Source organism: Rattus rattus, chromosome 5, assembly GCF_011064425.1.
Source record: "Rattus rattus isolate New Zealand chromosome 5, Rrattus_CSIRO_v1, whole genome shotgun sequence".
NCBI classification, from domain to species: Eukaryota; Metazoa; Chordata; class Mammalia; order Rodentia; family Muridae; genus Rattus; species Rattus rattus.
In genome coordinates this window covers 158,498,237-158,511,308 of record NC_046158.1, presented here as the reverse complement: position 1 = coordinate 158,511,308, position 13,072 = coordinate 158,498,237, and the positions used below count along the sequence as shown (strand labels likewise).

Genomic DNA, 13,072 nt, shown 5'->3' with positions numbered 1-13,072 from the left:
CCTCAGCCTGCATCCTGGAGATCGCCCATCCCAGAGCTGATCCACATGGCTTGGCCTTTGTCCTGTTGAGGGCACCTTGCCAGGTCTGAGTTTCTACACTAGCAGTGGGCAGCTGTGCGTTACTCTCCTGGTGAGTTGACTCCTTCCCCATGAATGTAGGGCACTGAGATACGCACACATTACTACACTGTTTGGACTACCACAGCTGGCACTTCAGGACCCCGGCCTTTGTATAGCAAGCCACTATGTTTTGTGGCTTAATGCAACACATTTGAGTTACCTGCAGCTCCAGGAGTCTTGTGTGGTCAGGAGATAGTAGGCAGATTTCTGCAGCTCTCAACTAATGGCCCACTCCATTCCTACCTTCCCTCCATTCTCACTTCTTTAACTCTCCTGCCTTTTCCTTCTGCTACTAAGAACCTTGTGATTCCAGTTAAGGCCTGGTATAGTCTGCCTTCCTTCTCCCCATCCCTGCTGACTTCCTCAGAAGGTGACATAATCACAGACTCTGGGGATCAGACTATGACATCATCTCAGGCTGTTGTCAGCTTTCTCGTGGGCAGGTGTATGATGAAGTGAGCTCTTCGGTAAAAACTACTATTATCTTTTGAGGTATAATACACATGTAGTAAACTGGAGCTTTAACGTTTACAAGGTAAAACAATATTGTTTGTAACTCTAGTGTTCTATTAGAGACTTGTTCATAATTAAGGAACTTGTTCATAATCTGTTTACCTTAGAGCTTTGTTTTGGAGAGAGTAGGGACAGTTCTTGTCACAGTTGACTGAATGACATAAGTCTGGAAGCCAGTGACAGAGAAACTGTCCAAGTCCTACTATCATTCTCTTGTTTCTAGACCTAAAGGTCAGCAAGTTAGATGCCATAGGGAAATTCAGATTCTTACTAATCCCTAAGTGTTAAGGTGCAAAACACTATAGTTCTGGAGGGATGATTGAGCAGCTCTTGCAGAGGACTTGGGTTCGAGTCTTAGCACCCAGTGGTGGTTCACAATCATCTATAACTCCAGTTCCAGGGGGATCTGATGCCCTCTCCTGATTTCTGTGGGCATCAAGCATAAACGTAGTAACATCCAAATATGCAGGCAGAGCACACACACAAATAAACAACTGGAGGGGTTGGGGATTTAGCTCAGTGGTAGAGCGCTTGCCTAGGAAGCGCAAGGCCCTGGGTTCGGTCCCCAGCTCCAAAAAAAAGAACAAAAAAAAACAAAAACAAAAACAAAAAACACCTGGAATCTAGTATTGATATGTCTGTCTTATTGGTTTTCTTAAATCCTAGGTCATCCAAAGTGCATGCTACCTTCCCACAAGTATTTGAATGGTTTTTAGCTTTTTAAAACTGCATCCAATGGATGTGTCTGAGGGAGCTCCTGACACTTCCCTAGTAATGAATGGCTTTTCTACTGTGGAGTTTTTCCTTTTTGATATTGCTGTTAAGCATTTCTTTCAGGATGTCAGCCATGGCCTAGGAGGCCTTGAGCATATAGAAACACTAGTATTTTCTTTGTTTCTAGTGTTTTCTTTCTATTCTGTGCATCTGGAGAAAGGGTCTGGGGGTCATTAGCACTTGTCTTTCAGGGACTCTTCTCACTGTGGCCTCATAGGACTGTCTCCTCATTAGGACAGGAGCCTACAGCAGGAGCGTGGCATAACGGGTTGGGCTCAGGTCATTTGTGGGCCATTTTTGGCATTTCTGCCCTCTTTACTTTCTCACATTAAGGAAAACAGATTTCCTTGCTTGGTCACTTCAGCTGTGCCTTAACCAGAGTGCCTTAGGCCAGTTCACTTTTGGGAGTTGCATGAACCATGTTCTCAGTTATGCCAAGACCCCAGGTTCTCCATCTCCTCAGTGATGCTTGCTGTTTGCTGTTGGTTTGGAAGATGTTGTTCTCACAGACGTGAAATTATTTTTCTTACAGTGCTGGGAATTGAACTCACGGCCTTGGGTATCCTAGGAAAGCAATTACCACAGTCATACCTGACTTTTATCTAAGTGCTGGGGATTTAAACTCAGAGCTGCATGTTTAATGGGAGGTGTTCTTAACCCATTAGGCCATTGCCCTAGACGTTTTCTATGTTTTTAATTTGCATTTCTCTGATGACAAAGATGTTTGATTTGTGAGATTATTGGCCATCTGTGTCTTTAGGTAACTGTCTAGTCAGGTCTAGTACATGTTTTTATTTACCTTTATTATTGAATTATAAGAGATTTCAGAATCGTGATATATGTCTTATCAGCTGTATATATTTGGGATGGAATATGGTTCAGTGGCCGAGTGCTTGCCTAGTACTTATAGGAATTAGATCCAATTTCCAATACTGTGTGAACAAGGCATGGTGGCAAACACCTGCAATGCCAGGACTTAGGAGGTGAGGGAGGAGGAGCAGCAGCTCCAGGTCCTGCTTGGCCACAAAGCTAGAGCATACCTGAGATCCTGTCTCAGATGTGTAAGGCCACTCTGAGTCGTACACCTCTCCATGCTGTGGGTTGTCACTGAAGCACATCGGCTTTCACTTATTTATCTTGTACCTCGTTTTATTTTTGAGATGGAACCTCATATATCCTAGTGGTCTCAAACTCACTGTGTAGTTAAATCACCTTGAACTCCCCGGTCCTCTTGCCTCTTCCTCCTACATGTTGGAACTGCAGGCATGCGCCATCATACCTGGCACAAGGTTTTTAACTGTGATAAAGCCCAATTTTTATGTTTCATTGTTAGTGCCTTTGGTGATAACCCATCATGAACCTGAGGCTATATAGAGGTTTTCCTTTTAGGAGTTTTAGCTCTCATGGTTATTGGTACGTATTGAATGCCCCCTATTCTTTGAGAAGAGGAGATTCTGTGGTAGCCCCAGAGCTGGGCCTGGGCTCAGGTCTGTGGCACCCAACTGAGAGTCTTCTACCCTGGTTCTGAATGAAGCTCCCATTGGACTGTAAAGTTTACTGTGCTGTGTGGCGTGTTATGGATCTGGGCAGGTGGGATCAGTAGCACAATATACTAAGGGTTCATGTTGCTCTGGGCAAGTGTTGGCCACAGGCCTTTATTCTCCTGTCTTCATTTCCCCATTGAAATCTCCCCAAATGACCTGTGTACCTCCCCATCCCCAGATGTGGACCTCACGGTCACTGAGGCCAGCAGCTTGGACAGCCGAGGCGAGAGAGCAGAGCTCTATGCTCATCACATCGATGAGGGCCTCCTAGGAGGAGAAACCAGCTACTTGGGCCCACCCCTCACCCCAGAGAAGGAGGAAGCACTACACCAGGCCACTGCAGTGGCCAATCTTCGTGCTGCACTCATGAGTAAGAACAGTCTGCTGTCACTCAAGGCTGACGTGCTCGGTGATGACGGCTCACTTCTGTTCGAGTACCTGCCCAAAGGTGCCCACTCACTATCTCGTAAGTGCAAGTTCTGGTGTGTCCCTGTGTCTTGCTTTGATTTAAGTTCCTTGTCTCCACCCTTCAGACCCTGGTGTTACTGAGGATGAGGTTGTGGCTGGCGTCTGTCAGGCAGATTGCTGTGGGTTGCAGCCACCTCACAGCTCAAGACCTTTCAGGAAGTAGACTGGCTCTGAGTCCTGCTTTACTGCTTGCTTTACAGAACAAGAAGGGTGTTAGTATGCGTTACTGGGCAGCAAGAGGGAGAAGTGAGCGTTTGTTGGAATGTTTTGTGCTCAAATTTGAAGCATCTAAACCTAAGACCCACCAAGCTTACAATTCACACAATTAGTAAACCTAAAACCATAAGTTCCTTTTGAGCCAGTGGCAGGTCTGGTGCAGGAGATAGTCCTTTGTGTCCAACGGACAAGCACTGGCTCCCTCTGCTGGTGCCTCTGCCTAGCCTTTATGCTGGGATTTGTTCTGTGTAGGAGACATGCAGAGAGCCACTGACCCAGGGATGTGGAGCTTGCTTTGTTCTTGCTAGAAAGTGCTGGTCAAACGCGTGTTTTTAAAAAGGAGTCGGATGCTACATTTAAGACCTTAGTGTGTCAGCTGAAATACAGACCGTAGACTGACCATGCTACAGCTGAAGAGCAGCTGCTGTTTAGCAGCTGGCTCCCCCGAGCTGCCTTTTCCTGTGAGACAGGAGGCATTAGCATCTGCTGAGCTCATAGCCACAAGACAGGCCACTTCCCTTGGCATAGTACATACTGACTATAGCAGCCATCTGTGTGATGCTGGGAGAACGGTATGACTACCCTGGGTACCAATCTAGCTCCACAACTTCCTGTTTATCTGGTACTCAGCATGAGTGCGAGAACATGACGATACTTTTCTCTGTGGGGGAGGAAGAGACACACCCCACACTGGAGAACATGAGGGGTATCCTCTCCTAGGAAGCCCAAGTCCATGTGACTATGGTGGTGACTGGTCATCCTCCAGGCCACTGAATTACAGGACAGTTTCCAGTCACCTTTGACGCTGGTACTTTGGAGCATGTTTACAGCTTTGTTCCCATGTGCACTAAAACATTACTGGGCTTTTGTATTGTTTTGAGGAATTATGCAAATTACTTATGGCAAATAAAGATCAAAGGTGGAAACCGATGTCTGCTCTCTTTCTTTCCAAGTCAACTCTCCAGCGGCCGTGAAGGCCAGCTGGGATTAGCATACTTTCAAAAGCACTTTTAGGCCTTGTTTTCCACGTCTGAGAAGAAGGGATGAGGCCAGTCCACAGCTGCCCCGACTTGTTAAACAGCATCTGAGAGCGTCGAACATGGCTTGGACGAGCCAGTGTGGGCAAATGTCTCAAGAGCAAAGTGTATCTATGGGCGGAGATTGTCGGATTCCTCAAGGTCCCAGAGTATTGGTACAGCTCATGGAGGTGGTTGTAGGGGATCTGGGGCACCTGGAGTTCACACGAAGAGAGGAGTTCTGAAATTCAGCAACTTTTGTGGATAACGTAGAACAGTGGAGGTGAGGCAGGATCTAGATTATTCTCACTCTTCCTACATACTCATGGGAACAGAATAGTGTAAACTCCCCGCTCAGGAGGGGATGTGGTAAAAACCCCTCTTTTGTTCCTTGGCTCCCTGGTTCCCCAGATACTGTTTGTCCTTAAGAATAATTTTGGAATGCAGGTTTTATATCATTTCTGTGTCTGGTAGCTTCACTTTGGCATGAGCTCTGTTCAAAAGAAATTTTGCCTGTTTTTGCTGGGGACATGCATGCAGTAAACAGAGTCAGAGGGCGTGGCCAGCCCTAAGAGTTGATTTCCCTTTCTGTCTCAGGATCTTTGGTGCCTCTAGGTCTGACCTCAGAAAACCCTTCCTGTCCTGCTGTGTTTGAGTGATCCTGGTCCCGGCCAGGCCAGGGTAGTAGTTAGCTGGGAAGGCTGTGAATGTGTGTTTTCTTTCTTAAACCTCTCTTCTGATATGAGTTACTTCTCGGTTTGTATTTCATAAAGCTTGGAGGTGGTATATGGCAGCAAGTGTCCTTGTGACCGTCCTTGATGCTTAGCATACACCCCCTACCTGTATTTCTGCAGATAGCCAAGGCTTTTCCTGTTCTTTCCTTCACAGGTGGAACTGGCTTTTGGGTTTGATATTTTGTTATTTCAATGATGTTTTAACTTTCTTGTTTTTAATATCCTAAATATGTTTTCATATACATTTGCCCTTTTATTTTCCACATATATGGCCAGAAGTTGACAGAGTCCTTCTGGCTGTAGGGGTAATCACCTGTACTCCCAGCATCAAGGACATTGAGGCAGAAGGATCGTGAGTTTGAATTAACCAAGGTCATATACTGAGATCCAGTCCTTTCCTTAAAGTGGCAGGATTTGGGGGTTTCAGGAATTATGTGGTTGGCTGGACAGTGTGCTTTATTTCCCCGTCACTGGGGCTGGGTTGTTATGAGTTTGGGGGAGATGAGTGACTGACTTAGGTAGGAGGGGCAGCCCGATTCCACAAACCAGCCTAAGCACCTAGTTCACCTTCCCGTTCTAGAAATGCATCCTTTGAGCTGCAGGTGTCCTGAAGGATCCGAACATCTCCTTTCTAGGGATGTACACGCAGGGATGTCAAATAAGTTTGAAAAGAAATGCCTAGTGTTTGGTTGGATATTTTTCAATTCCTTTCACTGGGGGAGCTCATGCTTCAGCTCCGATGAGCTCCAGAGAGGCACTTGGGAAAGAAGATGACCTGTGTGACAAGGGTGTCAGGATTCTGGCTGCTGTGTTCAGCTGGATTTGGTTTTCTCCTGGGATTCATAACTACCGCATGAATTGCTGGCAGCAAGCTTTGTCCAGGCGTGGCTGAGACTTCCACTGTAGGAGCTGAAGGACCCATTCCCAGTGGGTGTGGAATGTTGTTGGAGAAAAGTGACTGTAGCTCCTTGGGCTTGGTAGCTGCTTTGTGGTAGAGGGTAGGAAGCATGGGTCCTAGCTGTGACCCAGCTGTCTGCTCACACACTGATATGGATGTGGTCTGGTATTTAAAGATTTTTATTATTGTTATTTTGTACTGGGATTGACCCTAGGTCTTATGCATGGTAGACCAGCACTCTGTCACCGAGACACTCTCTGGTTATTTTTAATCTTGATTTTGAGACAAAGTCAGAATCTTGATAAATTGACCAGTTTGCGGTATAACTCAGACAGATCTCAAGTCTCCTGTTACATTCTCTTGGGAGCTATAATTACAGTCCTGCCTGGTTAAGTTGTAGATTTTTCTCTCATTATTTTTTTTTTTTTTTTGAGGCAGGGTCTCAGGTAGCTCAGGCTGGCTTCAAGCTTGATATGTAGCTGAGGCTAACCTTGAACTTCTGACCCTTCTATCTCTGGCCCCCAAGTTCTAGGATATAGGAGTGTGCACCATCAAACCCTGCACTTGCTGGTTTTTAAATATATACTTAAATTTTATGTGTGCATGCGTACACGTGCCTGCCAGCCATCTGCTTGCAGAAGCCAGAAGAAGGTGCTAGATCCCTTTGTAGCTAGAGCTATTCCTGATATAGGTGCTGGGAATTGAACTCAGGTCTTCTGGAAAAGAAATACACAGCCTTGACTGATGTGCCATCTCTACAGCCCCCCTCACTGTTTTTAGTGTATATGTGTGAGTTCACTGTCTATCTCTTCAGACACACCAGAAGAGGGCATCGGATCCCATTACCGATGGTTGTGAGCCACCACGTGGTTGCTGGGAATTGAACTCAGGACCTCTGGAAGAGCAGTCCATGCTCTCAACCGCTGAGCCATCTCTCCAGCCCACTCTGCTACTATTTTATAACTTGTGGGTGCTCATTGAGCCATCTGAGGCCTTGGTACCTTCATTTCTTCTATTGTACCTGAAGAAATACTGCAAGCGCTGAGTCCGTGGTTTACAAGAGCAAATAAGACCAGCTGGCCTTAGGAGGCTATGACACCACAGACTGCCACCATTTTCACTATCTTTGATGACCTAAAAGTGCCATCCCCAGCACACCGATGGATGGTCCCCTGAGGACTGCATAGCACAGTTGTGTCCTGTGTGCATTTTCCATGTTCCTTTCAGGTCCTAAGGGCTTAACTATCTACCTTCAAAACCTACTCACTGGTGGAGTTGGCACAGAAGCTGGCATCATACTGTGCTTTGGAAATAGTTCTTTCCATAGCCACACACCCCACAGGGCAGAGGCCCAGGAACCTATTCTACAGAGAACAAAGGTGGCTTGTTTTTGGCTTAGAGATTGTTGAAGAATATTTCCTTATGGTTTAAAAAGCAGTCCAGTCTGGTAACCTAATTCTAGATTGATTTGGAATTTTAGTTCATCTCCTATAAGGGGCTTTGACAAGCTACATGTTCAGCTGGAAACAGGCTGGGACATCTTGGAGTCCTTTTCAGGAGTTTTTGGTTCTCAGAACTAGGTGCTGTGAGTTACAACTTTCTGTGCTACTTCCTCTATTGGACTCAATTTGCTTCTAGAAAAGAGACCCCATCCCAGACAAGTCGTAAGCAAGGACTCTTGCTATTGGAATTGGCCAGTTTTGGGGAAAGTTCCCCAAAACACCTGTCTCTAACTGACCCTGGCGTTGTGCCCTAATCAGCTGCACTCCAAGAACACTGACAGTGCTTGTGAGATGCCCATGGGGAACACTGGAATGGAGTTCATACGTCTCTACATTATATACCAGAACTCCAGACAGAGCAGTACTGGTTGAGTACTGGTTGCCCTTTCAGTAGGTCCTGAGTTCAATTCCCAGCCACCACTTGGTGGCTCACAACCATCTATAACAGGGTCTGATGTCCTCTTTTGTCATGTAGGAATACATGCAGATAGAGCAGTGATATACATAAATAAATTATATAAATAAATAAATAAATCTTAAAAAAAAAAAAAAAAAAAGAGCCCTCCTGCTTCTAGCTTCTCTTTATGCTCATCTCAACACTCCCAAGTGAGCAGAGCCATTAGCTTTCACTAATGCTGGCTTCATCCCACAGTGATGCGTGTGCTGAATTACGTTATGCTTAATTTGAATATTTCTCTGAGCTACGTGAAGATATCTTGTTTTTTTTTTTTTTTTTTTTTTTACTTCTAATAAAGACATCTGGTTCATATAGCGCCTATCCCTAAAGATAATGAGAATGGTCGTCTCTGTTAGGTTTGTGTGTGTGTGTGTGTCTGTGTGTGTGTCTGTGTGTGTGTGTGTGTTAGCTTAGTGTGAGCCTCTGCCACCTGAGAGTCTGCACTCACACCCAACCCTGCATGGGGCCCAACGGTACCAGGTGGAGTCTTGTCTTTCTCCTGTTCCTGAAGCTGCCCTAGACACTGTCAACCAAGAAGAGGCCTGTTTGCTGCCCTCGGAAAAGAACAGAAGTTTTCAAGAAGAATATGGCTTCAAACATTGGATTCTGGCATTAACTAGGCGCACCTCCTCGGTCGCCTTTCTAAAGCCATAGCCACAGTGCTAGTGCCCGACGGGTGGCTTGTCTTCTGCGCGTCTGTTCTTTGGGAATTAATGACAGCCTTCCTTTCCAGGTGGCCAGTGACTGGTTGTCTTTGTAGAATCTGGACAGTGACCAGGTGAGTGAGGGGTGACAAAGTGTGTTGTCTATAAAAATCTTACCCAACTTTCTCCCATCTGATGCTTTGTAACACGTCTGTCTCTGATTTTAGGCTGACACCTTCTTGTGACCTGGACGATAGGCTGAGCCGTTGTTGCTGGACTTGACTCCAGCCGGTTCTCTCCAGCCAGGATGCTGGGAACAAGCATCTAGCATCTCCTTGGCTAGTATCTCTCTCATAGGCCTTGGATACCTTTGCCCAGCATGGGGTAGCTGTGCTAGGGTGGCCTTAGGTGCAAACAGCTCTATTCTGAAGTCATCTAAGGAGCCTACAATGAAGATTTCCCGTGGGAACAGAAAGACTCCTTGTGACTTGCCTTGATGTCCAGGCAGGAGAGGCCTCCTCAGGCACCTTTTTTCATCTTGAATCATGTGTTCAATTTGTCTTGCCTGGCTCCAGTATTCTAGGCTCTACCACATTGTCCATTTGCTGCAGCCCGCCCAATGGGAGAACTTGGAGTGTGGCTTCTTGTGGCAAAGCAGGTGATGGTAGGTGTGTGTGTGGGAAACAGAGCATGTGTTGACAATTGTCTGATCTCCAGTCCTCTACCAACTTCCAGGTAAAGTTACGCCAGTGCCCTTTTGGTGGGCAGATCCTAGGTGTGGCCCAGCTTCCAGGAGAGGACTTTCACATTGGGTTGCTGACATGAGCAGGCGGAGAGTCCACAGTTCACGGGGAGCAGAGCCATGTGTCCCTAACTCCATTATGTTCTATAAAGATCTGAGGACTAAGTACAGCCATGACATCTTGCACTCAGCTTCCCTTCAAAGTGTTGAATTGCTGGGAACTGTACTTGTTTTTTAGAAACAGAAACACTCTATGCGTCTGTTTTTGCTGGACTTTTGGCAAATGTGTTGGATTCAATGCTAGCTCAACATTAAGAGCAGGTGATTGTAAAGATGGCGGGTACAGGAAGCCAGAGGAGGACTCACCTTTTGTTAACTAGCAAGAGGTCCCAGAAGGGTTCTGGAATAATTAGGTGCTCTGTATCTGGGGAATCAATCAGGTGGCACATCTTCACTGTGAATACTCGAGTCTACCTGTGCCTGTCCCAGTTGTAAATTCTCTGTGACAGTGAACAGACTCAGAAGATGGAGAAGTCCAGCTCCTGGCACTTGTGGCATAGATGAGTCCAGCTGACACTGTGCAAGGCACAGGGTACCATGACAGCGAGGGGTGTGGCACTGGAGATTTCGAACTTGGGTCACCCGTAGGAAGAGGTATTCCTGGAGCCCACTTGAAGATCCACAGTCTGAAGGTGCCCCGTTGTGCCCTTAGCCAAGAGCTGATTTTTTTAAAAAAAGTTACTTAAAAATTTGGACAGGTTCCAGAGAACCTGAAAAGGTGGTTTGTGGTAGATGGCCGGTGATAGGGAAGCAGCAATGTATGGGCTAGATGGCTGGCTGCATCACCGGCACTACTAGTGTTACCTTCCTTAACACAGCAGCCATCAGCTGTGTGAGATCTCCAGAGGCTCCTGAACACACTTTAACCTGGGTGCCACTGAAGCGTCTCATTAAAGTATGGTTGTTGAGGGTTGATTTCACAGCTTTAAAGGCTGTATCAACATGTGACATTCATCTTTCTTGAAGGGTTTCAGTGGTCAGAAGTTGACTTTATCTGTGTTAGACTACTAACTGCCACAAGATACTCTGTGTATGGAAATTCTTAAGACCACAGAGGCAGTCTCATAAACATGAATGTCTACTTTTAGGAAAGTAACATTTATTGACACTCTGGTAACAGGAGCGTTGATTGACTCTGTAAGTCATGGCTTAAATGTTCAACACAGTATCCACCATAATCATTTTGGCAATTTGTCCTGTACTAAGAAAAAGCCATTCTTTCTAAGGAATTTTATTTGTTTGTTTATAGACAGTCGGGATTATCCTCAAAGTTACTATGTAGCTGAAGGTAACTTCAAACTTCTGATCTTCCCGCCTCCCTCTCTCAAGTTCTTGGCTTACACAAATATGTCACTATGCTTAGCTTAGAACGTTTGAAAAATCTCTTCGAGCTTCCAGTTTGGATCACAATTAGCTTGGACCTTTTAGGCAACAAGCATTTGAAAAACTGTGCCCTCAAATAACCATCAAAATCCAGCTACAGTAATACATAAAAACCCAGATGTCACCAGGCACAACGTTCTCAGGCAACACTGTTGGGAGGCCTTGAGGAGAGGAACACCTCCATTCTAGGGTTATCACAGATCATTTACTAGAGGGAACACAGAGTGTGTATTGTGCCATTGACGTAGAGGTGTTCTTTTATTTTTAAACATATTTTTATTGTTTGTTTATTTTATGAGTACACCGTCACTGTCTTCAACACACAAGGAGAGGATTCCATTACAGATGGTTGTGAGCCACCATGTTGTTGCTGGGATTTGAACTCAGGACCTCTGGAAGAGCAGTCAGTGCTCTTAACCGCTGAGCCATCTCTCCAGCCCTGTAGAGGTGTTCTTAAGGGTCAAAATTACCAAAAGCAAGAAACTACAGATAAAGCACCCCAACTCTGCACACATGTATCTAGAATAGCCTTCATACACAGGGGAGTGCCACTCCAGAAGTATACAAAATTTATAAAATCAGGAGGCCATGCCAGTCAAATAGCAGAACCAGAATAAGCAAGAAGCTGAGCGCCTAGGCCAGGTGAGAAGATGAGGGGACACTGAGCTCCCAGGTTAAGGTCCTAAACCAGCTCAGAGCTAGGAGCTGAGCTGGAGCATCATAAGATCAGTCCCCTCCCCAAGTCTGTCTCTAGGAGAGTCAGCTACAACAGACAGCAGCAGCCTTTACCGTCTTTAGGGGAAGATCATCTAGCTTGAGATCCCTCTGTGTTAACCAGGATTGAATGAATACCCAGGATTGAATAGAAGACAACAGAGGGTTATCCTATCCTGACATACCTCAGGACCCTGTAGCTTCATGATGGCCTACATCAGAAACGTGACAGCTATCACACAGACACACAGGCAAGGAAATCAAAGAAAAGAAGGCAGGCTAAACGATAGAAGACTTCAAGATAATTGGATTCTCTACAACAAAATCAAGTAGACATTTTAGAGCTGGCAATGCAGTAGCTAAAATGAAGAATTTGCTATAAGCCAGACATGGCGGCTCACAACTATATCCCCAGCTCTTGGGAGGTAGAAGCAGGAAGTTCAGGAGTTCAAGGTCAGCCCCAGCTACATACTGAATATGAGGCAAAGTCTGGGTTATGAGAGATCCCCAACCCCAAAAAAAGAGAAACAGAAGAATTCATTGGATAACGTGTAAACAGTCGACATTGTAGAAGACAACAGAAAGTAGAGCTGTTAGCTGGAGGTAGGCTGTGATAAATGTCTGAGCTCAAGGGGGATTGTCAAACAAATGCAGGGACAGTGGCTCATTTACATGGTTGACATTTCAAAGGGGAGGATAGAAAAGAGACAGAAGCAGTAGCCAGGGAAGATAGCAGCTTATTGTCCCACAGTGGCAAAGGACATCAAGGGGTTCAGAAGCTTCATGAATAGCAAACAAATAACAACAGGAGGGAACAATGTGCAGGTACTTTGTAGAACAGAAGTTTTAAATGCAGCCAGAGACATGTTTTCTGCAGGAAACACTGAAGTGGATGGCTGTGTCCTTTGAGAGCCACAGAGCCAGAGAGCAAAGCTGTCACCCTGAGCCTTGACCCACAGGGATAGGATCATTTCTTGGTCAAACACAAGTAAAGAGAAGGCAGTGCTAGATACGCGGGCACCAGGCTGAGGGAGAAGTCTTCTAGGAGCTAATGTAGAAGAGGAGGTGGACTAGAAGGAAGAGGAGGAGGAGGAGGCGACTGCAGGGGTGGTAGCTGATGTGGAGAAAGTGACTTCCAGCAACACAGGATATGATCCTGCACAAGCATTATAAATTTTATGGTGTTTAAACTTACATAGAAGTGAAGTGATAACATGGGTGAAGAGGCTGACCTGTAGACTGGCTCTTGAACTCTCTACGTAGCCACAAAGAATGGCTAATAATAAT

The 13,072-nt window shown here is 45.8% G+C and overlaps 1 protein-coding gene across 1 annotated transcript in view; it reads left to right on the top strand.

Annotated features, from left to right (window-relative positions):
• Window positions 1-13,072, top strand: part of Zbtb46 (zinc finger and BTB domain containing 46) — a 68,601-nt gene that overhangs the window by 39,707 nt on the left and 15,822 nt on the right. The window contains exon 3 of the mRNA XM_032904973.1: window positions 3,130-3,417. Within this exon, the coding sequence (XP_032760864.1) occupies window positions 3,130-3,417 (288 nt within the window). The remainder of the gene's footprint in view (window positions 1-3,129; window positions 3,418-13,072) is intronic.